General features: G+C 40.2%; 1 protein-coding gene across 1 annotated transcript in view; it reads right to left on the bottom strand.

The window, feature by feature from the left end:
• The window catches only part of LOC145773751 (prolow-density lipoprotein receptor-related protein 1-like), a 163258-nt gene that overhangs the window by 85954 nt on the left and 52233 nt on the right, over positions 1–25071 (bottom strand). The window contains exons 22-34 of the mRNA XM_082584884.1: positions 23307–23423; positions 22759–22851; positions 22421–22588; positions 21222–21373; positions 16092–16185; positions 11803–11922; positions 11153–11339; positions 10721–10890; positions 5901–6117; positions 5521–5688; positions 3880–4145; positions 1345–1517; positions 502–691 (exon numbers count right to left, since the gene is read on the bottom strand). Of these exons, the coding sequence (XP_082441010.1) occupies positions 502–691; positions 1345–1517; positions 3880–4145; positions 5521–5688; positions 5901–6117; positions 10721–10890; positions 11153–11339; positions 11803–11922; positions 16092–16185; positions 21222–21373; positions 22421–22588; positions 22759–22851; positions 23307–23423 (2115 nt within the window). The remainder of the gene's footprint in view (positions 1–501; positions 692–1344; positions 1518–3879; positions 4146–5520; positions 5689–5900; positions 6118–10720; positions 10891–11152; positions 11340–11802; positions 11923–16091; positions 16186–21221; positions 21374–22420; positions 22589–22758; positions 22852–23306; positions 23424–25071) is intronic.

The following is a 25071-nucleotide window of genomic DNA, read 5'->3' as shown; positions in this document are numbered from 1 at the left end:
CAGCAGAAAGTTTCTGGAAGTCTGCAAAACGACAACCAAATTCATTGTGTAGTGCAGATAGGAAAGCACATCTGTGTACTTCTGAGTTGTCATCATCTGGGGTGTCATAGTTTCGAGTGTTGGAAAGTGTATAGTGATATTCCGACTGAGCTGATGAGAAAACACTAAAACAGTTGATCTGTTTTTCAAGCTTGCACTTGAGGCAAGGCTTGACACTGAAGGAGATTCAAGCAAGAGACAAAGAAAAAGATGGAAAGGCAGACAGTGGCCGCGGGCCACATTATCATGTAAGATCGGAAACTGTCTCAGGCCGGTCAAAATCCCGGCCCGTGAACAGTATGTTGCCCGCCCCTGCTCTAAAATTAGATGTGGGAATCGAGGTATCAGATAAAATGCTTTGGTTAATTGTTGTTTCATTATATTTGTTGTATTATACAGTAATGCCTGGAAATCAATCACAAATAACAACGTCTTAACCAACTAAACAGAGTTACACTTCACCTGTTTCAATCACGGTTTCCACACCACTCCCATTCGCAAAGACTCGTGCTATCTCCTGGCGCTTTGCGTCATTCCAGTATATTTGCTGACGTTTAGGATCATACGCCACAATGGTAACGTTGTTGAGAGTGGGAAAGGCCAACGACACAGTGGTGCTGAGATTGAAGTTATCCAGCCTCAAACCACGAATCTATTCATAATATTGTCTATTGGTGTGATTCAAATATACGGTAACATTAAACTGATTAGTGGCGTACAAAATGGATAAATAAATGAAGTTTGAGGTAGATAGAAGGGTGCATTATTTTTATCAACTTTAAAAATTAGACGATCAGTAAATGCTGTGGTAAATCTAACATCAGTTCAAAGCTGAAAGCTGTTGCGCATCTGATGTACAAACGTTTTGACAAAAAGTATTTGCTTCGAGAAATATTGTTGATATTGTCCGTTAGTGATACATTAGTTCACAAGTGTAAACATTTTCGCTTCGTCTGAATGTAATGAACAGCGTTAAACGTAAAAATATACACAAATACGGAGGAAATTTTACAACCCAGTACACGTAATTCTAAATTTAAGCAGATTTTATATCAATTTTATCACGACTGATGGTCTGGCTTAAAACAAATCGACTTCAAGTTCGACTTCAGAGCGTTGAAACAGCCTAAACTTGTGCAGTGAATACCCATCAGAGAGTTATGTCACACAGGCCAAGTAAAAATCGTTGGATACATTTAACATTGTTTTCAGTTTGAAATTGTTAATCGATGACGATCTCAACAGGACAAATCGACAATTTTTAAATGAAAGGAAACGAAAGATGACGAAGAACTGAACAATTACCTCTCTGTCACGTGATACAAGCATGAATGACGTCACGGGCGAGCAAGAGTGTCCGTCATCGGCAAGGATAAACATGTATGGACACGTACATGCGTATGAAAGGCCATGCTGGGAACTTGGTTGGATGACACACAAACCTTCGCAAGGGTTTCCCACACAGGGATTCAACACGACTGATATCAAACATAGCTGATATGATGATGAATATACGATAAAAGACAAGCCTTCCATTACAAATTTCATTCATGCAAGTGCTTTACTAATATAGTGGTTCTCAATCTGCGAAGCACTGGTGCGTCGTTTAGAATTTCAAAGGGACTAGCGCTTAGCCTTAGATTGTGTTATAGGAATAATAAACCTTCACATAAAAGAAATAATTCTATTACATGTTATTTTTTTCAACTTCATTCTTTTAAGGCACCAAATTGTTGATCACTGCTTAAGTGCTTAATTCAGAAATGCAAACGTTAGTCAGCGCCATTCTAATTAGGCTAGCTCCCATGGTTTTTCCTTTACTGTGGTTGCAACGAGACACTGATTACAAATAAATAGAGTGAGAAATTCTTTGTATCGCAAAAATTGCATTATTTTTTTTATAAAATTTTATTAATTTGCAGAATTTGATGTCCTACCTGCCTTTCGCTTTCTTAGTGACATGATTGGGCAATCGGGAGTCCGCATAGATACCACCGCAGTGAGAATGCAATTGGCCTGGAAGAATTTCCGTGAGCTTATCCCTATCCTTACAGACAAGGGCGTTCTCTTTTGTAGCCGCGGTAATGTGTATAATATATGTGTGATGTGTACGGAATGGCCCGTTTCGGAGAGTCCAAATCGGAGAAATCCCCATTCGGAGACAGCCTTTTTCGAAGAAAGCTCTTTTCGAAGATTTTTCGACAATCCAACGACGCCTTCCGCTTATTTAGAGAATTTTGTATTCTATTCCACAATATCGTTTCCGACAAAGAAAAATAAATTGAATTGAAATTTGTCGAAAAATAAAATACGAATTAAATTTATTTTTGAACTATTAAATTAAAATGTTTGCTCAAATAAAATTGACATGTATCCTGCGTCGCCGTCTGTATGCAAACTTAGAATATATTCGAATCCTCACCTATTAGAAAATTCCAATCCCTAGTTTAACAAGTCAACACAAAAACGCCGGAGATGATTCAATCGATGTCAAATAATGAAACAAAAAAAATAACAGTTTATGCGTCCATTTGGAAATTATGGCTGATACCACATAGGAAGTCCAACATGGACTGAGGTGGAACATTGCTATGCCCATCGAAGCGAACGACAAGTTTCTTGATGCGGCCGTCAGCATCCCCATATTTTTTCAACTTTCGTGGTGGACTATGGCCGGCTATCACCGTATCGTATGCTATTATCAGGTAGGCTATAAAAACACCTTAATCTTAACGTTAAGCAACAGAAAGCAAGATTGTTAAAACTAACTTTTAAATTGGGTGATCATTCATTTCATTCATTATCATTCATTTCTCTATTAAACCATAGGCATACAAAGCCTAGCAACGTAATCAAGTTTAACATATTCAAGTATGTAATAGTATTACATTTACAGAAACACAAAACTACACAACAATTGAATATTGAACGTTTTCGACATAAGATGTCCTCTTCAGGAAGAGAATAAGAGACATGAAGAGGACATCTTGTGATACCGAAAACGTTCGATATTTACTGTAATTGTTGTGTAGTTTTGTGTTTCTGTAAATGTAATAGACTTGAATATGTTAAACTTGACAATGCTGCTCGACTTCGTATGCCTATCTTCTCTCGTGTTGTCGCTATATGTCAGGGCATCCGTTGGTTAGCCACTGCCTGGTGTCATCATCGATGGAAACTAGGCCTTCCATACCATGAGGTGGTCTGTATAGCCGGCAATCCTTGATAATGTGGGCTGCCGTATCGTATGCCTATGATTTAACAAGACAAACTCTCTACCGAAGCTCTATTATTTCTCTATTGTAAGCTAATTCCTTTCAATACACATATGCCGCTGTGATTTTACAATTCTCCGAAAAAGGCTTTCTCCGAATAGGGATTTCTCCGAATCGGATTCTTCAAATCAGATTCTCCGAATCGGATTCTCCCAATGGTAGCAAACCCGAGGTGTGTCCTGTTGTATGTATAGCTATATCGTATACTTATATCGCTACATCGTATAGATAGACATAAAAACATTGAGTTTGATTTTTGGACCTGTGCGTCCACATTAAGCTTATAAGTTTTTTTTATGACATAACTTTGCCAATGTACACCTATGTCATCAATTGCCATATGTGCGATTTCAGCAAATTCTTAGAAGTGCGTCGCACCGCAACAAAATTAGAGAACCACTTTACTAATAAGATAGAAAAAAAATGCACAATGCATTTAAAATGAAGGTGCACTGTCATGAATTTTTTTTATGTCAAACAATCTCCAAAACCAAAGACTAGCAACATGTATCCCAATGCTTTCACAAAGTGAACCACTGAACCTGTAAGCTGTAACTAAACGCACCTTTAGACGATCCCTTTATTGTTATAGGTTGCCTTGTTTCATGGAATACCTTGACATCAAACAGCTTGCTATAGGCGATGTCTAGCACTGTCGAGTTTCTATCAGGCCATTTGTTCGCAGCCGCTATGACTGGGTTCCGCCAATCCGTCCATATCAGCCTGTGTCCGTATGTGCTCACGCCAAATGGATGGACTAACCATGCGACATGCGACACCACAGTCAACGCATCGCTTCCATCATACTTTGCAGACATGATAGAGGCATACCTGGATCAAAATTCAACAAGTGTTAAGCAGTGAAATAACAGTTGCAACAAAATGATTTTCTTTGCATTGCATATATATTCTAACGCTATATTCTACGAACTTTCAAATCATTATTACCCACTTTTTGTGATACGTTACAATTTCGCCACGCATGTTAATTCAATATTTCACACTGTTTACGGGTCCACGTCTTTTAGGCGCATACAGTTAGGTGCCGGTCAAATAGGCGCGCACAATGTGGCGTCTGGATTTTTAGGTGCGGAGCACTGTGGCACCCGTTCATTTAAGTGCTATTCCTAGTAAAGTCTGCAGATTGTATCAGCTTGGCGGGTAGGGCAATGCTTTCTACACAAAATGTTATATTGAACAGAAAAATATGTTGGTTTGTTAACGCGCGTGTGGAGATGAGGTGCGAGACAACGCTTTACTACTCTTGATATTAGCACATCTCCACAGGACATTTGCTAATTGCTATGCATCCTGAACACAGGTTGCAGCCAAATGGAACCTTACTTAATCTGTTATCTTTCGCCATTATTTCTACTCGGGATGGATTAGTCGTGTGGCGAGTACGTATGAGACAACGCTCTACTACATGAATACATTTGTATAGGGCATATGAACCCTGACTACAAGTTGCGAGCATAATGGTGCGACTTTGCTGGTTATTAAACTTAGTCGGGGTTTTGATGGAAAACTAAGGTACTCTTCAGAGTCTTCAGTCAAGTCTACCACCCGCTTGAATATAGGCTACGGTATATTTTTTACCGATGTTTAGTGTAGTTATTATTTGACTCACTAAAAGTGAACTCAGTCATGTTCGCAAACTTGAATAATTAATTAATAAAGCTTTCGCCGACGCAAACCTGGACTAACAACAAATAAATGCCGAACACGCGCATTAAAATACAATATATTTTTCTGTTCAATATAACATTTTGTGTGAAAAGCATTGCCTTACCCGCCAAGCTGATACAATCTGCAGACTTTACTAGGAATAGCACCTAAATGAACGGGCGTCACAGTGCTGTGCACCTAAATATCCAGACGCCACATTGTGCGCGTCTATTTGACCGGCGACTAACTGTCTGCGCCTAAAAGACTTGCTCCCCTGTTTACTTTATTCTGTTCATTTGAGATAACATTTTTTTCCATTTATTTCTACGTCATAATTAACTATTGTTTGCTATCCAACAGTTAGAAGCATTTTAACTTCTTCCTGCTTACTTTTTATTTTTCAGGGTTGCGCCTGACGATTGCTAGGGCACTTAGCATGAAACCTTAGGTAGCACATGAATTAGCCAGTTTAGTTTTTTGTTTTGTTTATTCTGACGCTCAAATATGCAAAAATAGTAAAATAAAGTGCAACGCTTACTGAGCCTCAGCCCAATAGATTCTTTCCTCCAAGTAGTCAATAGTTAAACCATTTGGCCATCCGCTGTGGTCTGTATCTCCATTCCATATCACTTTCCTACTGGTGCCAGCCATAGTTGCGCGCTCTACACGAGCGTTGTCCGTATCCCAGACTGTCCAAAACATCACTCTGGATGGAAAACAACTGTTAGATGAGTTAAATGTCAAGGGAATGCACAGTGTACACGTTTCTTTAAAAATAAATAATGGCAATGCGTTAATGTTGGTTAATGGTTATGTAAACATAAAATATCGTAACTTCAAAACTGACATGATTAAAGTATGTAAACGGTCTAACTGTGAAGTAAAACATTTTTGAACAACTAACCGATAAACACTCACCCGAATCTGGGGTCTAGTGCAATAGATCTTGGATTTTCCATGTTTCCTGCCACCAGCACAGCTCTATTGTTGCCATCAAAATCAGCTACTTCAATCTGGTCCAAACTGGATTCGACAAAATAGATTCGTTCAGCCAACCAATCCACAGCAAGGCCTTCAGCAGCAGCCAAACCATTGGAGATGATTACTTGAGTGGCGTTTAAATCAAGTGATTGATCTGCAAGATAGTTGCAACTAATTTCATGCCATATTGTACTTGTAGCAGGGCCAACAAGAATGGAGACTGGAGAGTTTACATAAAAATGTACCCATTGGACATAAAATAACACGTAAAAGTGAAAAATTGACAGTGTTTGACAATAAACCAATTATTTTGTTCAGACTACTATTGAAAGAGCTTGAAAGCTTGAGGTTTAGCTGTAGTTCGAAAGGCCTTCTGATAAGAGCTTAGTTGCGTATACTGGGTGTCGTACTCAGGTTTATAGTATTTCAAAAAGAAAAAGACTATCGGACGTAGTGGTGCAAATTTTGCGCACCATGCTTGGAAAACAAAGACGAGATCAGGCAACGATAGTTAAACCCATAAACTGTCGTGCATGACTTTGACAATCACACTTCCAAGACAGCTCTTCAGTGACAGTCAGTGAATCGAATATTTACAAGCAACACTCCAAGGGCATTTTGAGTTAATTTCAAACTTGCCGATAATGATTTTTCTGCCAGTTAAGATATTACATTTTAATTGTAGCTGGGAGCAGTCGTGAGTGATTTGTTCTGCTTAAGTTTATAAACTAACGGTGGACAAAACAAAAGCTGTAACTTGACTGACGCATAAGCGTACGACCAGGGACGGCAACTGCCCCTTGTTGCAATAAAGTCACAAATGTGGACAAAAATCAGCAAATATTTGGGGAAAAGTTGGTAAGTTGCATAAAATATGAAAGGTGGGATTTTCATTTGGCATACTGATATCCACGTGTTCTTCTTCTTCGTCGTGTGAGCCTTTGGGGCCCACGGTCTATCCTTTTACCACCCCAGATGCACGCTGTTCAAAGACTACAAGGGAAGGCTACTAGAGAGCAGCCAGTCTTTGGTTTCATCATCCAAGACGCAGAAGTGACTTGATGGTAGTCATTGATGATGTGGTTTGCGGTCTGTTTCTCGGCACCACGTTCACAGGAGGAGGAAGAGGCCATTCCCCATTGGTGCATGGTTGAGCGGAAAAGTCCGACACCCATGCGAAGACAGTTAAGGCGCTCAAATGCCTATCGGCGTGTGTCGGCATTAGGGATGAACGAATGGAGTCTGGTGGAGTGGTGGGTGGTACTTGACTTCCATTTAGAATTCCATTTAATGTCCACCCAATTAGCCGCAGAGTTGTCTTGTCCATCAGCTTCGTTGATCAGAAGTTGACCGGCTGGCATGAATGGGTATCTGGATTTCAGTCGACGGGATGCTCGTTTGCAGAAGTAGAGACCTTGGAGTGAAGAAGATGGTTGGGCTCTAATGCCCATCAACCAAGAGATGTTGGATGCCAGCAAGAATGGAAAGATTGTCCAATTGTGTGGGATGCAGACATTCGGTCACTGTACGCAGAGCACTGTTTATGGCAGTGTTCATGTTGTGGCAGTGACCGGTGTGGCACCAAACAGGTGCACACTGCACAGTAGGCTACTATGCTGAAAAGTAAACAAGGGCTAAGGCTGCTAGTGCTATACGAAAAGTGTCAGCCTTTGTTCCCAGCTGGAGCCTGCCGGGTGCTTGAGTAGAGCTAAGAGGGTTTTTACGTCTTGGCTCAAGATGTCTTTTAATTTTTCCCACGACTTTGTGGAGTGGGAAATTTCCAGGTTGACCACATATGTGTATTTTGCGGAGACCGCGGTTGGCAGGTCATGGATGTAGAAACAAAGTGGAGCCAGGACCAATCCCTTTGAAACATCATTTTTCAGACGTCCCAGTCTGCTTCACTGTGAGTTGCCGGTGGTTAACTTGAGTTGCTTTACCGTGAGTTGCCGGTGAGTTACCTTTCCACCTCAAGCTGGCCGTGAGTACGAGTCCCTCTACAACATGGAATCCTTATCCGACATGACCCCTGCCCTACATACCTGGGAGTGACCTTGGATCAGCAACTCACGTATAAAAAAAACATATGACTTAGTTCGTGCCATAGCATCAGTAAGAAACAACCTTCTCAGATGTCTAGTTGGGTTGACTTGGGGATCCAAAACTCCAACACTGCGCACTAGTGCCCTAGCGCTTGTGTACACTGTACATTGTACAGTGCTGCCAAATATGCTTCTCCAGTCTGGTGCCGCAGCACACATGCAGGAAAAGTATATATCGCCCTTAACAACACTATGCGCAAATTGCGCATAATTACTGGATGCCTGCATCCAACCCCTACAGGCTTATTACCAGTGCTTTCAGGCATCGCTCCACCAAACTTACGTAGAGAGAATTCCACCATACGGCTCGCATTAAAGGCAGGGGTCAATGATCGCTATCTCCTCCACACTGTAGTCCTTGACCCACAACAGCTCACACGTCAACGCCTGCCTTCCAGGTGCCCTTTTTCTCAAGACATTGTGGCGCTTCATGAAGATCACTTCAACCTTATGAAGTCACTGAGAGACTGCTGGGAAACCATATCACGGTCACGGCCCAACCAGTTCCAAGTCACACCAGACACTAAAGTACCAACTGGCTCAGACCCGCCAAGAATGGGTGATTTTGAATCACCTCTGTACTGGTGTTGGTCGCTTTAAACACAATATGTTTTCCTGGGGATTGTGTAACTCACCAGCTTGTGTTTGTAATGAATGTCAAACAGCACAGCACATCATAAATCACTGTCCAGTGTTTCGACCTGCAAAACATGTGGATCTCATAGACCCTGATATGAAGACGTTGCACTGGTTGCAATAATTGGGAGATGTTGCCAGAATAGCTGCCTCATAAGCAAGAAGAAGCCGGTGGTGAGGGTGAAGCTTCGATTCTTGACAAGTTCCATGATCACATGCAGCTTGCAAGTAAGGCCGCGGTGCCATAGAATGGTATGCAGCTGTAAGATCTAGAAAGACAGTGCCGGCCTTATTTTTTGCCTTAAAGCAATCCTCGATGATTTGGGTCAAGACTCAAGAGTGTAACCCCAGCTATGATGGATTTCCACTCCGAACCAGGTCATTCTTATGGGAGATGCAGGTTGATGATTGGGTTGACACGGGCATACGTCAACCTTTCGACAATTTTGAAACGAACACAGAGGAGGGATATCGAACAGTAACTCCTTGGGTCCTCTAGTGCCCTGTGAGGCTGTGAGGCTGAGGGATCGCAACTACTATAGCTCTTTTCCTGATTTTTTGTTTATCTCCAGAGATTGTTTCTTCTTGCCGTGTTTCCACTCGCCACAGGGCAAATACTTTCTTGGCGACAAAGTGGGATGTCTTGCGGTCCTTTGTCTTGTATCCATGTGTTATTTGTTGTGAATGATGACAAAAATAGACAAAACTAAGCAATATGTTTCGCAACATTTGAGAAACTGCTTAACTTGCCCAAACAACATAATAACTGAAAGAGCAAGTTAAGCAGTTTGTCAAATGTTTAGATTAAACCATATTTTTGCTGTGATAATGTATGATTCTTTAGTATTTCCTTTACAAAATTTTGTTTTATAGGCCTGGAAAAGGGTTTTATAAATAGCCGAAAACGTTCACTTATTCTTTTTGTTTTTATAATGTTAAATGTAGTGTTGTTGCTTAGTTTTGTATATTTACGGCCTAAAAAAGTAACATTTGTACATAAATTGTATAATAATGACAAAAATAACAAATTTTATCAATTTTGCATATTTACAACTGTATTATTTTGATTTGGCAAGTCATTTAAATATGAAATTATTTTGCATCTGAGTAATTCTTTTAATGCCCAAATAAACATGATCATGATGCAAACACAACTGTATTATGATGCTGTTGCCCTAAAATCAATAAAATCCTTAATTTTGTTTGTTTACACAACTGTACCATGTTTACTAGGGCACCAAACAAATATCAAATTAGTTGAATTTGGTCAACCTGTTGAAGCAACTGCCCAAAGTAACATGACGTCATTGTCCACTTGTCCTTGTCCACGTCATTAAATATAGGGCTTCAATACAAATCCTATGCTGTATTATACCGCTTGAAAAAACAATTTATATGTGTTCATTCAGTTATTGTCTGTAGGCTGCAACTTGATAACATGATATTATTAATAGTTGTAACCACAGATATGAAATTACTTGTGGACCTTCATCCTTCACACATCTGCCCAAAATAGAAATTGTAATAAAGTTTTAAAAACATTGGGCACAATTCTTACACCTCCATGCCCACCTAAAAGAACGTTTACTTGATAAAAAGTATTGAAACCTTTCATTTGCTCTTTTATGAAGTAGGAACCTTTATTTGTTTTAGCCATATAAAATATTCTAAGATCTCTGAGTCAATATACAGTGCAGAGTTTCTGGTGGCCAGGGCATGGTAACCAGTAAGTTTCATAGAGACCCTATTTGTATTCACAGTCTCAGTCGATAGCTGTTTCAATATATACATTTGGGCATTTTTTTGTTTTCCTCAATGCCCACCCTCAAATGTATTGCTCAAGTACGATTATGAACTGAAGTAACTAAGCCAAAGCAGACGGAAGGACATACAATGACTATGACGTAGTTGACTGTGATGAAGTGACATCGCAGGCAATTTTACTGGTCAAATTCCTCCTTGCTTACAAATCATGTTTAACAAGCAACTATTAAGTTGATTAGACCTCCAAGCTCTTACCGTAAGCATAATAATGCACTGACGCTTTGCTGATAGTTTGGCTGATAACATCAGAATAGAAAAATAATTTACGTTCGTAGTGGAAATCAAGAACCAAACAATGCCGCAAACCACCAACAAGTAACTGTGATTTGCGCTTCCTCTTTGCGCCACCTTCGTCCATCGTAAAGCTGCAAAAACACAATTCCACTATCAGTAAAAAAGCAACGATAGAAAAAATCACAAGGATAGAAATGCTGTTCGAGGTGCCAAGACGTTACATAGATAGATTTCCAATAGGTCGGCAAAAACCCACCATCAACTCAGTATGAAATTACTAACAGATGAAATAGTAGAGACTATATGCGGCCATCTGATATTGTACTGTAGTTATAAAACTATCTTTCCATAAGTTTAATTTTTTGGAATTGAATAATACTCCGACATACTTACTATTTAATAGCATACTGTGTTGCATAAATGACAAACGGGGGAGGGTCGGGTTTATTATATGCACATATAGAGCGCGAAAGATAGTGAGGATCCAAGTGCCAGCCGTCATAACATGTACATTCATACGAGGATGGGAGATAGGTGCAATTCTGGCTGCAAGTGCCAGGAACAGAGCAGAATTGAATATCTGCAAAACAACGAAGTTTTGTTCATTTCGATCTGCATGATTTCAATACTGATGAATATAAATCGACTGAAAATGAACGCTGAAAAAATTTACAAACTGAACATCTAGCTAGTTCATCAAAGAACTTGCATGGTCATCACTTGCTAAACTGAATTTGCTGACTTGTAACGTGCCAAGTTTGGACTTCATCAACTGTCATTTACTTAGTTTGACCATTTGCCAACTTTAATAGCTTTCTGAAGTGTTGCTAGCTAAATTGGCAGTTGCTCAGTTGGTAACTACTGATTTGTGAGAGACTCAAAATGACACAGTCGGTTAAACGTACAATCTCTAATCTCTATGTGCAGAACTCGATAAAAATTTAAAATGCAAAAATGGAATTCAAAACATGAAATGTTGAAAATAAACAAATTTTTTTTTATATTGGATCAAACTGCAAATATATTTTCCTATGAAAAATCACCGTGACAAGTTCTTTCGTCCCTCGCCAGCTTCTTTCCTTTAGGACAAGAACATACAAACCCAAATTCATTATCTTTGCATGTATGACTGCAACCGGCGTTCTCACACGTTCCATTGTGTCCTACAACGGTTAAAATACTTTTGAGACTAGAAGTTTAATGGAGTATACCGAATGATGTGGTCAAACTATGCCAATGTGAAGGAAAAACATAGGCAGTTTTGATTTGAATTAATACGCGCCATTACCTACATCAACAAAGTCGCTATCAACGTACATTATGGTAACTGCACTGCCTATTTGGTAAACATCTGCTTCTAAACGGAAATGAAACGCACAATTATTGTTCGATCATAAACGAGACTTTGTTAAGTTAAAGTGCAACTGCACGATTGAATTAACATTGGCTAGAATCCATTGCCAACACATTCGCAACATGTTGAAAAACTCACTTCCTTGCAATTGAGGCCCACAACCGAGAAACCGACCCTTTTCCCACGCTCTCTAGCGCTTCTCTCTCACGCTACCTGGAAGTAGCAAACTCGTCAACGCCACCTAGCGATATGACGTCAGTTGGAGTCGAGCTTAGTGGAGACCAAACTAGCCGAGATAGGCTTGGCTGCTAGTCAATTCGCAAATTGATCAGGCATCCATTATGCAGACGCATCTTTCAGCCAGCATCATACAAATTTAGTTGTTCATGCCTGTGTGCCAAGAGTGGTATGCGAAGCCCATCGCCGAAGGCTAGTTTCGCAGATTACAACAGCCAAACTTGGTTATACCGAAAACATTTTGTATTGTATTGTAGGACATGGTACAGCCGACTATCATGCGATAACGCTTTAGCATTCATTGGGACTGTCTTCGGCAGTGTTGACATCTAGGTTTTATTAAAAATAATCTAGATGAAGCTAAAAAAAAAGACCAGAATAAACCAAATTGAAGCAGAAATAAACTAAAAGAAAAAAACAACATACCGGTACAATACTGATGACAAATCGCATTACGACACACAAATCGAAAACAAACCAAACCAAAAAACACACCAAATCGAAAAAAATAAACCAAACGGTTGGAAATAAACCAGATTTGGTTTTAAAAAGACTAAAATGGTAACACTGGTCTTCGTAACCCAGCATAATCTCCATCGTCGCTGGGGTAGCCTACTCTCTGCGGATGAAAGAGGCAATGCAGGATGGCAGCATGACTCTGTTCGACTTGCCTAGAACTTCTCCATCCAACAGCCACTCCAGCACGTGCCTATAAGCGACCAGCCTGAATTGCCTGGGAGATATAACAGCTTCGTTTAATAATGAATGGAACAATTACGCAACCAGCTCTTGAAAGGCTGTTGAACAGTAAACAAGCTCAAGTAAACTCACTCATTTGACAACTTTCCATCGCGTCCTCTGGGCTTGCCATCTTTTTCCCAATTCTTCCTATCAACCCTGAAGAAGGTTTGTAGGACTGCTGGATTGACCATTGCATGGAAGTCGTCCAACACAGTGATGCAAAAGGTGCTCTCCGCCATGCCGTTAAGCACCCTTACACACTGCTCGATTTCATGGTTCGAATGTCACATAACATTGGTTAAGACGTAGGCTACCGTACTACCTCGGATGGGCCTATGACAGCTTTGGTCTGTTCCTTAACCAACAATTTCAATGGATAAGTCAACAGACATGGCTTATTTTTTTCAAAATCGAGATTGCAAAGAGCCTATGCTACCTGCTTTCACGTAAAAAAAGCACGTGCAACAACATTGAAGGAGCGAAAAAAAAACCTTCCTCTAGTCTAGGACAGTGGTCGGCAACCTGCTGCTCCGGAGCCGCATGCGCTTCTTTAGCTCCTCTAAAGTGGCTCCCTCCAGATTTGACATAATTTGGTATAGCCAATGCGTTCGACTGTGATAATGAAAAAATAAAACGGCATCAAAACGTTGTTTACTAGTTGTGCAAGATGATGTAGCAATGAGCCAACTCTGATTGAATGATACTCTGTCAGAAAATAATATACTTTTTTTTTACAATTTTTGTTATTCAAGTTTTGACTTTATCAGGTCAGTTTACAGCTTTTGGCGTGAACACTGAACAGCATACCCTTTTTTATCAGTAGCCATGCACAAATAAAAAAGAAAAGTTTTAGGCGAAAGCAGAGATGTTACTCAGCATAGACAATTGGACATAAACATAAACTTTGTATTCTTTGTATTCAATGTAAATGATGTTGGCATATCTGCATGCTTAATAGGCTATGTGGGAAAAAATCCCAAAATAACTGACTTCTAAAGGCACTGTCAGAACAGCCATAGAGCATTAATTTTGCTGCACGTTATCCCATTTTGGAGATTAGTTAAAGTAGGCAGTATTGGAACTTATGCAAAGATCGGAACAGAGTAAGGAAGCTTTCAAAAAAAGAATTGTTCGGTAGCAAAGAAACTGTGGTCTGATCTACTTGAAACACATATATTACGTTTTGTGGCTCTCAGTAGTCAGCTGGTCATATCTGCCAAAATATGTAACAGTATCGCTCTTTTGTTAAAAAAGGTTGCCGACCACTGCTCTAGAACAAACGCAAATGAAGGACTTGCAAAAGCGATTGTCGCTTTAGTCTGACTCCAACTGACGTCATAATCCGCGTGTTGCGCAATGCAATCCGCCATTGCAGGAACGTGGTCAAAAATACAAGCGCGTGGAAAACCATAGTTTTGATAATTTTTATTGAGATAAATATAGCCTTAAAAAGTAAGGGCGAGGTTGGTATTTACAGATTGAAACATGCTCTTTCAGATAAAGTGCGGTCAAAGTCATCGTGCAGTTGCACTTTAACAGGTGAATAAAAAATATCAGTAACTTCTCAAGTACACGTAGCTCCACACAAAGTGAAAATTACAAGGCTTATTGATTCTCTTTTTTTTTTTAAAGATAATGTCAAGACATTTTTAACTGCAGACAGAGGCCAATGTTTCGATCTTAAGGATCTCTTCAGTACAGTAGAATGAAAGTAGAGAGTTGTCTTGAAGCTTCGGATGAGATGATGGTTTTCAAGAGTGATGATTAAATTATAATAAGCCAATGAGAATTCAATTAATTTTTTACTTCGGACCTCAGTGAAACGTAATTTTCCCACCAATTGCCAAAAGTTCACACTTTCCAATTGGTGGAAAAATCACGTTTCGCTGAAGTTTGAAATTTAAATGAAAACTCATTGGCTTATTAATCATCACTCTTGAAAATCATTATCTCATCCGAAACTTCAAGACAACTCTCTACTTTTATTTCACTGCACTGAAGAAATCCTTAAGATCGAAACATTGGCCTTTGTCTGCAGTTTAAAATGTCTATTTAGATATTATCTTTAAAAAAAAGTCAATAAGTCATGTAATTTTCACTTTGCGTGGAGCTACATGTACTTGAGAAGTTACTGAGATATTTTCTTTATTCACTTGTTGATTTGTGCGTATCAGTTTGTAGCCTCTGTGGATCCTTCTCTTGTATAATGTGGGGAAATCCTATGGATGTTTGCTGGCACTACCCTTCACTTTCGTTGAATTTAGTTAAGTTACTAGGGAACTGTGTTCATGTTCATTACATGACTGTGACATGACTAGGGAACTGTGTTCCGAAAGCTAGTGCAATTCGCTATTGCCACAGCTAACTCGCAGCATCAGGTTAACACAGATCGTTAAAATCTACACTGTGAAGTAAGCAACGATCATGCTGCTAAACGCGAAACTCTATCAATTGCTTAGTTAAGTTAGTTTGTGAAAATACAGAGAAAAGCAACGTTCATGCGCTGATTGACTCTTTGTTCCAAAAAAAAACATCCAAAAACAAACGATATGAATTAAAACAAACTAACGAAAACAAAATAAAACTAACTAAAACACAAACTACAATGAAACTAATAAAAACAAACCATTTGAATAAGCTTAATTGAAAATCGTCTAGCTGCTAGCAGATTGAAATCAATTTTAGCCATTTATGATTCAAATGACTTTTGGAAATAAATGTGTCTGTTTATTTTACAAGACATGTAACCGAGTCGTTCATATCACCCATTGTGGTTGGTTTCACACCTGTTAGAAAATGTTTCGTTAATTTTTTTCTTTGGGATGTGCGTTCTTTTATAGCATTTTCCATAATACTGTATAATGCAAGAAGTTAATTTCTTTTACATAGTAAACTTTCAATACAATCTAAACATTTGTAATTATCCGTTGAAGAAAGCAATGTTATCAGAAATTGATTTCAGGCTAACTTTTCTGTTCAACATATTCAGAAAAAACTTACGGCATTTTCTTTCATCATCATTCCTCAAGCATTCTTGTATGCCATCGCATTGATTGGCACATTTGTGAAGGAGAGAGTTAGTCAAGCATCGAATCTAACAAGTACATCATTACATCAGACCATAGGAGGGAAAACTTGTCAGTGCAAAGTCCATGTCAGCTATGTACAATCAGGGGCACGCGGTTCAGTTAATAAAATTGTGCGCCACCAGGTATTATATCTTTTATTAGGTTCCATGTTAAAGTAAAAGAAAATTATATTTTAATTTGATCAGGAAAATTCTTTCCAAAGCAAACACGACAAACCTGTAACACTTTTGATATGCATTTGAGCCTAGGGTTTCATGCCAGATTGACGATGTTTTACATACTACATTGACAGGCAACTAGAAAGCAGCCAGTCTTTAGTTTCATCACCCACAACAAGCAGACCTATTACCTTGTTTTACAAATTACGAATTCGGCCCTGAAGGATGATATCACGAAACATTAGCTATATTGAGACTGTTGACGAAAGAAAATTTAGAAATAAATGAAGAAAATCAACGGCAGATGATTCCTTTGCATAATACAGTAGAACTCGCCTATAATGACACCTGAATAGACTTTTGAAAAAAGTGTCACCATAACCGAATTCTACTGTGCTGTAGTTGTGGCCCTTTCTGAAATGCTAACAGAACCTTTTGCTAGTGATCAGTGCCGGATTTACCACTGGAGTGGAAAGGTTCAAGCTTAGGGCCTCAAGACTTAGGGGCCTCAAAATCTAAAATGTCCTACATATATCAAAAACGTTTAAACATATATTTGTAGAAATTTTCACCTGGTAATAACGTTACATTTTCTGAAACGCAACCAGTTCTAAGTAAAGTAGGTAGGCTAATCCTAAACAGGTGGTAATGCAAGGGCAATAATAGACCAATTTAAAAGCTGCACAAATGTTTTCCTTTCTTGCTAATCTGACAGCATCTAAGCCAAAAATCCAACAAGGTGTTGAACTACTGATGGAAGCATACCCAGAAGATGTTAACATCTTCTTCTTATAAATATAAGAGGTTGGTTTTTGGACTACGTTTTATTGAGGTCAAATGTCCAGGCATTCTTCGAGCAGCAACTTGATCGTAAAGTCCTCCAGAGTTGGCAGACCAACTGCCCTTTGTGGAGTAAACGTCGGGCAGTGGTAGAGGATGTGTTCTGCTGTCTGCTCCTCTGCACCACAGATGTGGATAGGCACCAATTGTGCATCAAGGATGCGAAGCGCCCAACACCCGTGCGGAGGCGGTTCAGTCGTACCCAGGCAGGTCACCTGAGTTCCTTTCTTGGTGGCATGGGTCCAGCGTCAGGGACAAAGGTTTGAAGTCTGGGGGTGTTGTGAGTCCACTCTTTTTGATAGGTATTGGTAATCCAGGATGAGGCACTGTTGTTGTGCTCCAGCAAGGATTGTGCTTGAGCAACAAAGGGGCTTCTCGATTTGAGGCATTTCTTTATTGCCAGTCTGGTGATGTAGCTGTGAAACGCGTGGTGTGGCTCCAGTAACCAGCAAGCCAGGGAGAGTGTGGTAGCTCTGCAGCGAAGCTCGGCAGGGGCGATGCCTGAAAGAACTGGTAAAAACTCAGTAGATGTAGGTTTTAGGCATCCTGACATAATACATGAGATGTCGTTGATGGGTTTGTCGAGCAGGTGAGTATGAGCACTATGACACCATACAGGGGCGTGGCACTTCGCGGTGGAATGGACAAGAACCAGGGTTGTGGTGCACAGAGTTGTTGCTGTCGCACCTCAGCTCGTCCCTGCCAGTTGACAAATAAGGGCAACGCGTGATGTTACTTTCTTGCAGAGTAATTCCATGTGGTGTCAGTACGTGAGAGTCCTGTCCAAACTAACACCGATGTAGACTGGTGTGGGGTTAAAGGGCAGGATGTTTCCATCGATACTGATATTCAGCTCATGCTTTGCTTCCTTGTTGTTTAGATAGAAAGCGGTCGACACTGAGCTTTAATCTCCACTTGTGGAGGTAGTCTAACATCGTAGCCATATCTCCATATGAGTTAGGGTCTTTTTCAGTGGAGACCATCCCGAAGCGTTATGCATCATTCCACAATAGCCAGGTCGTTAGCATAGGCACACAGATTAGATGTTGTTGATGGAAAGGCATGGATGTAAACATTAAAAAGGAGTAGAGCTAGGACGGATCGCTGAGGTACACCGTTCTTGAGACGTCTTGGCCTGCTTCTTTGTCCGCGTCCAATGGTGAGGGTGAAACTGCGGTTGTAGACAAGCTCCATAATCATTCTGACCACGTGCTGGTCGGGGAGCAGGTGAAGAAGTTTGCAGGCGAGGCCGCGGTGCCACACTTTGTCATATGCTGCAGTGACATCAATGAACAAGGCACCGGCCTTTTTCTTTTCCTCAAAACAATCCTCTATGTCTTGGCTAATGCGAGTGACCTGTTCTACAGTTGATCGGCCACGGCAAAAACCTGCTTGCTCTGGTGGTAAGAGTGGGTCGATGATTGGATCGACTTGCGTGTGGATTAGCCGTTCGAGGATTTTATAGGGGATGCATAGGAGATAGGACGGTAGCTCCTAGCTCAGCTCATCCAGGGGCTTGGGCTTTGGTATGGCTATGACATCAGCTCGTCTCCAGGTTTTGGGTATTTTTAGGTGGTGTAGGCAGGAGGAGAGGAAAGCATGCAGCCAAGATTTCAGTCCTTTGCCGGCGTGGAGGATGAACTCTGGGTATATACGGTCTGGGCGCGGTGCTTTATATGGCTTTAAGAGGTTTAAAGCATGCTGGAATTCTTCGAGGGTGAAGTCTCGGGATATATTTTGCTCAGGTGGTGTTGCAATCTTCCACAGTTCAGACACTTACTTAGCCACTTGGCGAGCTGTGCTTTTGTCCCCTAAGGAGTATACCCCATTATTCACAAGTTGTGATGCAATGGAGTTGGCCGTAATGGGGCGTTCTCCAAGCTTACTTAGGTCCAGGGATGGATCCAGCCTCTAATTTTTGGGGGGTGCTGCTGAAATCTATTTTCATTCAAGGAGGTCCATCAGTGTGGCGTCAAAATGTGTCTTTGCTGTATTTGGTTGCAGGCATACTTGCAACAAAATATTGGTTGCAGGCATACTTATGCTACATATGTCAATTTTCTACAAAACCCTAACTTTTAAATATTTTTCAAGTGAATCAAAATCAGAAAACCAAATAAATATCATGATTTAAAATTGTTATGGAAAGAAAAGATTAATATTCGTAAAATAACAATACATTCAATAGTGACAATCACACAATTGACACCCCCACCACCTCCCTTCTCCTCCCCTACTCCTGCGTGCTGCGGCATTTAAAAAAATTTTTTGGGGTGCGCACCCTCCACACACCTCCTTGGATCCATCCTTGCTTAGGTCTTATACAACAACTGTCAACACTAAAACATCAGATAAATTAAGTTTTAAACTTCCTATAAGAGTATTCACGTGATCTAATAATCAGGTGCTCCTGCTGCATGCCTTCAACTTATGATAACATAGTCATCACACGGCCTTGTTTCTATTAATTCTAAACCTGCAAACAATTGAAGATTAAGCCTAATCAGGTGTCATTTCATAATCATGATGTTATTTTGACCAATCAGAGCAATTTGTGTCTAGGTAACCTATGGCTGTGGTCAAACTCATGTTCAATTCAGCAGGTCATAGCCCTTAGAAGCGTGCACTTAATGCCGATCTTATCAATATCTTGCAAAGTAGAAACTTTCCTTTTACCACTACTTCGGGTAGGGGCGCACCATACAGTGGGATGGCGCAGTGGGAAAGAGGGTGCGTTTTGTAATCATGTGGTCCTGATTTACTTCCCAACGCTAGTATTAAGAACACTGCTCACCTCTATCCAGGATGTACTGTTAGGTAGGAATAGTCCAGTTTTAATCTGGTGATGTCACCCGTTACTAAGGGTGGCCGGATTCACCTTCAAATGCCGCAATCGCCTTCACGCTCTGTCTTCACATCCATCTGTCTTCACATCCATCTGTCTTCACATCCATCTGTCATCTGTCCTCTCTTGTCAAGCCCACCTTGCTGCTTTCCTCCTCAACTTGCCTTTTCCACGTTTTCTTGGGTCTTCCTTATTTTCAACGACCCTCCACCTGTAACTCCAGCGCTCTTCTCAAAACATACCCATACCACTTTACTAGATTCGCCTTCGCCAACTTATCAACATTCTCATTCAACCCAAGCAAGTTCATAAGTTCTTCAGTATTCCTTTTGTCCATCAGCTTCACACCACACATTGCTCTCACCATCGCTCTCTCAGTTCTTCTTGAAATCGCCATTTCGTTTTCCCGTAAGCACCATGTCTCACTTCCGTACAGCATTGCAGATCTCACACAACTAGTAAAATTCTTCCTCTCATTTTCAACGGAAATCTTCTACCACATAACAACTCTCCACACTCTCTGAATTTCACCCAACCAAACCTGACTCTTGCAGTCACTGCCGCTTTACAACCACCACTGGCATTCAATCTATCTCCTAGATAGCAAAAGGCATTCACTGATTCAACTTCGTCATTCAACTTTTTAACAGGACCAACCATTCCTTCTTCAATCTTCTTGCATCATTCACATCCCAAACCAGCTCCGGATCTGCATGTCACTCTCCTCGTCTTTGCACATCTTCCATGCACCCAATTCCTGCATTTCGTACACATAACAGAATTTGCCATCACTCTTCGTCCACATAAGCCACATGGGTCAATTTTGCTCATTGTGATTTCCCCTTCTGTTCCACTTATTACAACCTTTGTCTTTTTGATGTTGACACGCATACCTTTACATTGAAGCGACTCCTTCCACTTGTCAAATTTCTCTCTCAAATCTTCCATTGTGTCACTCCACAAAACCAATTCAATGGCGAATAGATTTGGTTTTGTTGAGTGAAACAATGGAAGATCTAATTCTAAGAGATCTCTAAATAGTCTCTAAAGAAAAAAGTGGCCGAAAAGAAGGAATTGGTAACCCTGCTCTCATGAGTGCCGAAGCTTAGGATATTGAAAACCTTACCTCATTAGGAGGTAAGACTCTTAACAGTGAAAAAAAAAACCTTAATAACCCCAATATGCATTTATTGGTTACCTGCGTATAGTGAGACTGTGGTGGTTGTGGACACGAGCAGTTTTTCTCATCTGTTCCATCTGCACAGTCCTCATCTCCGTCGCACCACCACAACGCCAGCACACATGCATTGTCGCTTGCACAAGAACGAAAATGGGGAAGACAACTGCTGTCTGCGAGTTCACCAAAATTACATGCCGAAGCATTTCGACTATGATATGTACTTAAATTGGCCGCTTTATCAAAAAACAGGTGCCTTTGTATTTTGCAAGCTCACAAACATTTAATTATTCAAGAAACGAACTGGTTAACAAAACCACATTTCAAAAATATAATACGTATCATACGTACGTATGTTCGTTTCACTTTAATTTTATTGAATGAAAACTAATTAACACAAACATTGTTACCTCGACTTTATAAGCCCGAATTAGAGCTTGACACTCTACTACAGGGTCATCAATAATTAACGTTAGATCTAATTCAAAAACTGACAAAGGAGGTGAAACTTGCAAAGGAGGCGAACGTGGCCTATGGAACCATGTTCACAGTTCTCAAGAAGGATTTTAAGATGAGCCCATTCAAACACAGGAAGAAACAGTTGCTAAATGCCAATACCATTGAGAAACGTCTCTCCAGAGCGAGAATTCTGCTCTCACATATTGAAGGAGGAGGCACGTTGCCAAACTTAACGTTCAGCGATGAGAAGAAATTTGATGTCCAGTATCATTTTTAACAGTCAGAATGTTCGTGTTTGGTCAAGACATGGTGACGTGGAAGCCCGGGTAGTCACTCGGAGACAAGGGGCGGCATCAGTGATGGTGTGGGCCACAGTCAACGAACCAGGAAAGAGTCCATTGATTTTTGTGGACCAAGGAGTGAAATTGAACCAGAGAACTACCGAAATGATGTTCTTGAGGGTCCATTGCTGACTCCAAAAACCGTAATTTGTCATTCCAACAAGATTCTGTCCCTTCACATGGAGCTAAGAGAACGCAAAACTGGCTTTCAGTCAATGTGCCGTTCTTCATTTCTAATTTAAAAGCGCAAATTTAAAAGAAGCTTACTTGATGGCTAAGCAGTGGGAAACTAACTAATTTGACAAAATAAGACAAGTTTTAGTTAGAAAGCGCAATACTGATGAGACCTACAAGCCAAAATAACACTGTTTACAGCTTCATTCAGCTTCAATAACTACCGTTAAGATAAAACAACCCTACTTGCACATCCTTCTTCATCGCTCCCGTCCGGACATTCCTGATCACCATCACACTTCCACTTCTTTGGGATGCATCTGCCTCCTCCGCACATCATATCAAAGGGATCAAAACATCTCGCAGGATGGATAGGGACCTGCCTTTCGCATCTTTCTTCGTCAGAATTGTCACCTGTATACACCACAGGTGGTATATAATAAAGAAACTTTATCATTTTGTCACTACAATAGAGAGTTTATTCTAAAACTTGAATTATAAAGTGCTACTTAACAAGCACAGCCCATTACAAAATGGCAGAATATCTGTAAACAGTATCACATGCATATCTTCAATCCACATACCACAATCATCCTCGTCATCACAAACATAATCGATTAAAATACAGCGGTTGTTGCGGCAAGAAAATTGGACACCATCTTGGCAACTTCCCAAGGCTGCAAAAAATGCCGTGGGTGGCATATGGATAAGTTGTTTCTTGGCGGAAGTGCATAATAGCAATCTATAATTCTATAGTGACAATATCTCAATTAAAAACTAACAATTTGTTAGCTAGAACCAGAGTAAAGATCTCTGCAATGGCAGTGATTGTTCATTGAAATTTCAAATACAAGACAAATGTAGCACTTGCAAAATCAGTGTCAGTACGATAAGATGTATTGTTTTTCTAGCGGTTATAACCCGTTTACTTCAAAAATATTTCACAAACCAAAAGAATATTATACATTATGACATTTGGCTAACTACAGAATAATTGCTTGCTGTAAAGAACTAAACCGAACAACTGTAGACGCTTGATTTAGAACAGTTTTTTTTAACATAAATTGAAAAAATCTATTGTTACACGACATTCACTACTTTGACGTAACTTTATTTAAGAATTACCACTTACTGCAATTCTCTTTTTCGTCAGAACCATCTACACAATCCACATCATGGTCACAAACCCAGTCACTTGGAATGCACTTCCCGTTAGAGCAGGCAAATCCTCCTTCATCACAGACACGACCTGAATACACGAGAGCATTGGTTTTATTTGAATGTACAGTATTTGATAGCAGCATAGCTCTATTAGTTTGGTTTATCGGTGGTGGTTGCTGTGAAGCTGATGTTGTGTTAAGGTTGTTATGCACTAGCAAAGGGTGCAATATGTTTGCAAAATGTGAATAGAAAATCCTTTTATCATGACCTTTCAAGCATACAAACCATTCCATGGTAAAAACTACAGAGCTTGATCTCCAATATACGTGAGAATCTTTTAATTATGTTGGCTCAATGGTCTCCGTAAATGAAGCTACGGCATCACACCCAGCCAAGGATTTAGATCAGTAATACAAGAAAACGTTGCGAGATAAAGAAAATATGAGAACTGCTTTCCAAAACGTAAAAATATGGCACTGAGTTACTTCATACATATCACCTATCCGTAAGAGTGACTCTGACGTAAGTAGCGGATAGCCGAGTTACCCCTCCACTTTATCTGACTCAGTCCTCATCTGGCTATGCACGAAGTGTCATCTATGACTGCGACTAGCTCGTCTAGTTCTGCTCAAAGTTTTAGACTTGAAATTCAATGAATATGAAGCCAATACAAGTCCTTCAACAAAGCGGAAGCATACTCGTCACAAGATTTCTTCCTTTGACTAAAACAAACAGGGTTAGAATTTATCAAACTGGTCAACACAATTTTTGACGCGAAAACTTTGAAACTGGTTTGGGATATTAATTAGGGGCACTAAATCCAAATCTGGGCTAACATTTCTTCTGTTACGTCAGGTTTTTGAGATAATAAATTTTTAAATATTAAAATTTTTAAATTTTTTTAATAAAAATTAATAAATCAATTTTTACTGACTCATGCTATTTTAAAAAATCTTGGCCCAAATTACGTCAGTCAGTAAGTGTTTCAAAATCACCAGATTGACATAAACATATTTGCGTTGCTCGAGTTCAATGTTTACTTGACAATAACCTTGACTTCTTGAGGCTTTTCCTTTTATCGCCATTCCAATTTCACATGAGGGTGAATTACAAGGTCATGCCTTCGAACCAACTCTTTACCCACATGGCGTTAAACTGGATTCGGTGTCAATTATTGCATTGCCGTTGAATGTTGATGCTAATTCTAACATTCACCTTTGTCGGGGGGAGGGCTTCCTATTGGTTCCGACGATGATACCACCGATGATACCACAGCGATTCCATAGCAGAAAACTTCTTCCAACTCGTGCGACAAACCACCGCATAGTATCCGTAAGCAGTGCATTTACAGCACTTGACTTTTCTGGCCGGGCACAACAACCGAACATGTTTTGGAAAACCTCCATAATATCCACATTCTGATTTGAAGCGATTCCATAGCAGAAGACTTCTTCCAACTCGTGCGACAAACCACCGCATAGTATCCTTAAGCGGTGCATTTACAGCACTTGACTTTTCTGGCCGGGCACAACAACCGAACATGTTTTGGAAAACCTCCATAATATCCATATTTTGATTTGAAGCGATTCCATAGCAGAAGACTTCTTCCAACTCGTGCGACAAACCACCGCATAGTGTCCTTAAGCGGTGCATTTACAGCACTTGACTTTTCTGGCCGGGCACAACAACCGAACATGATTTGGAAAACCTCCATAATATCCACATTCTGATTTGAA

Source organism: Aplidium turbinatum, chromosome 7 (genome assembly GCF_918807975.1).
Source record: "Aplidium turbinatum chromosome 7, kaAplTurb1.1, whole genome shotgun sequence".
NCBI classification, from domain to species: Eukaryota; Metazoa; Chordata; class Ascidiacea; order Aplousobranchia; family Polyclinidae; genus Aplidium; species Aplidium turbinatum.
This window is presented reverse-complemented; position numbering and strand designations above follow the sequence as displayed.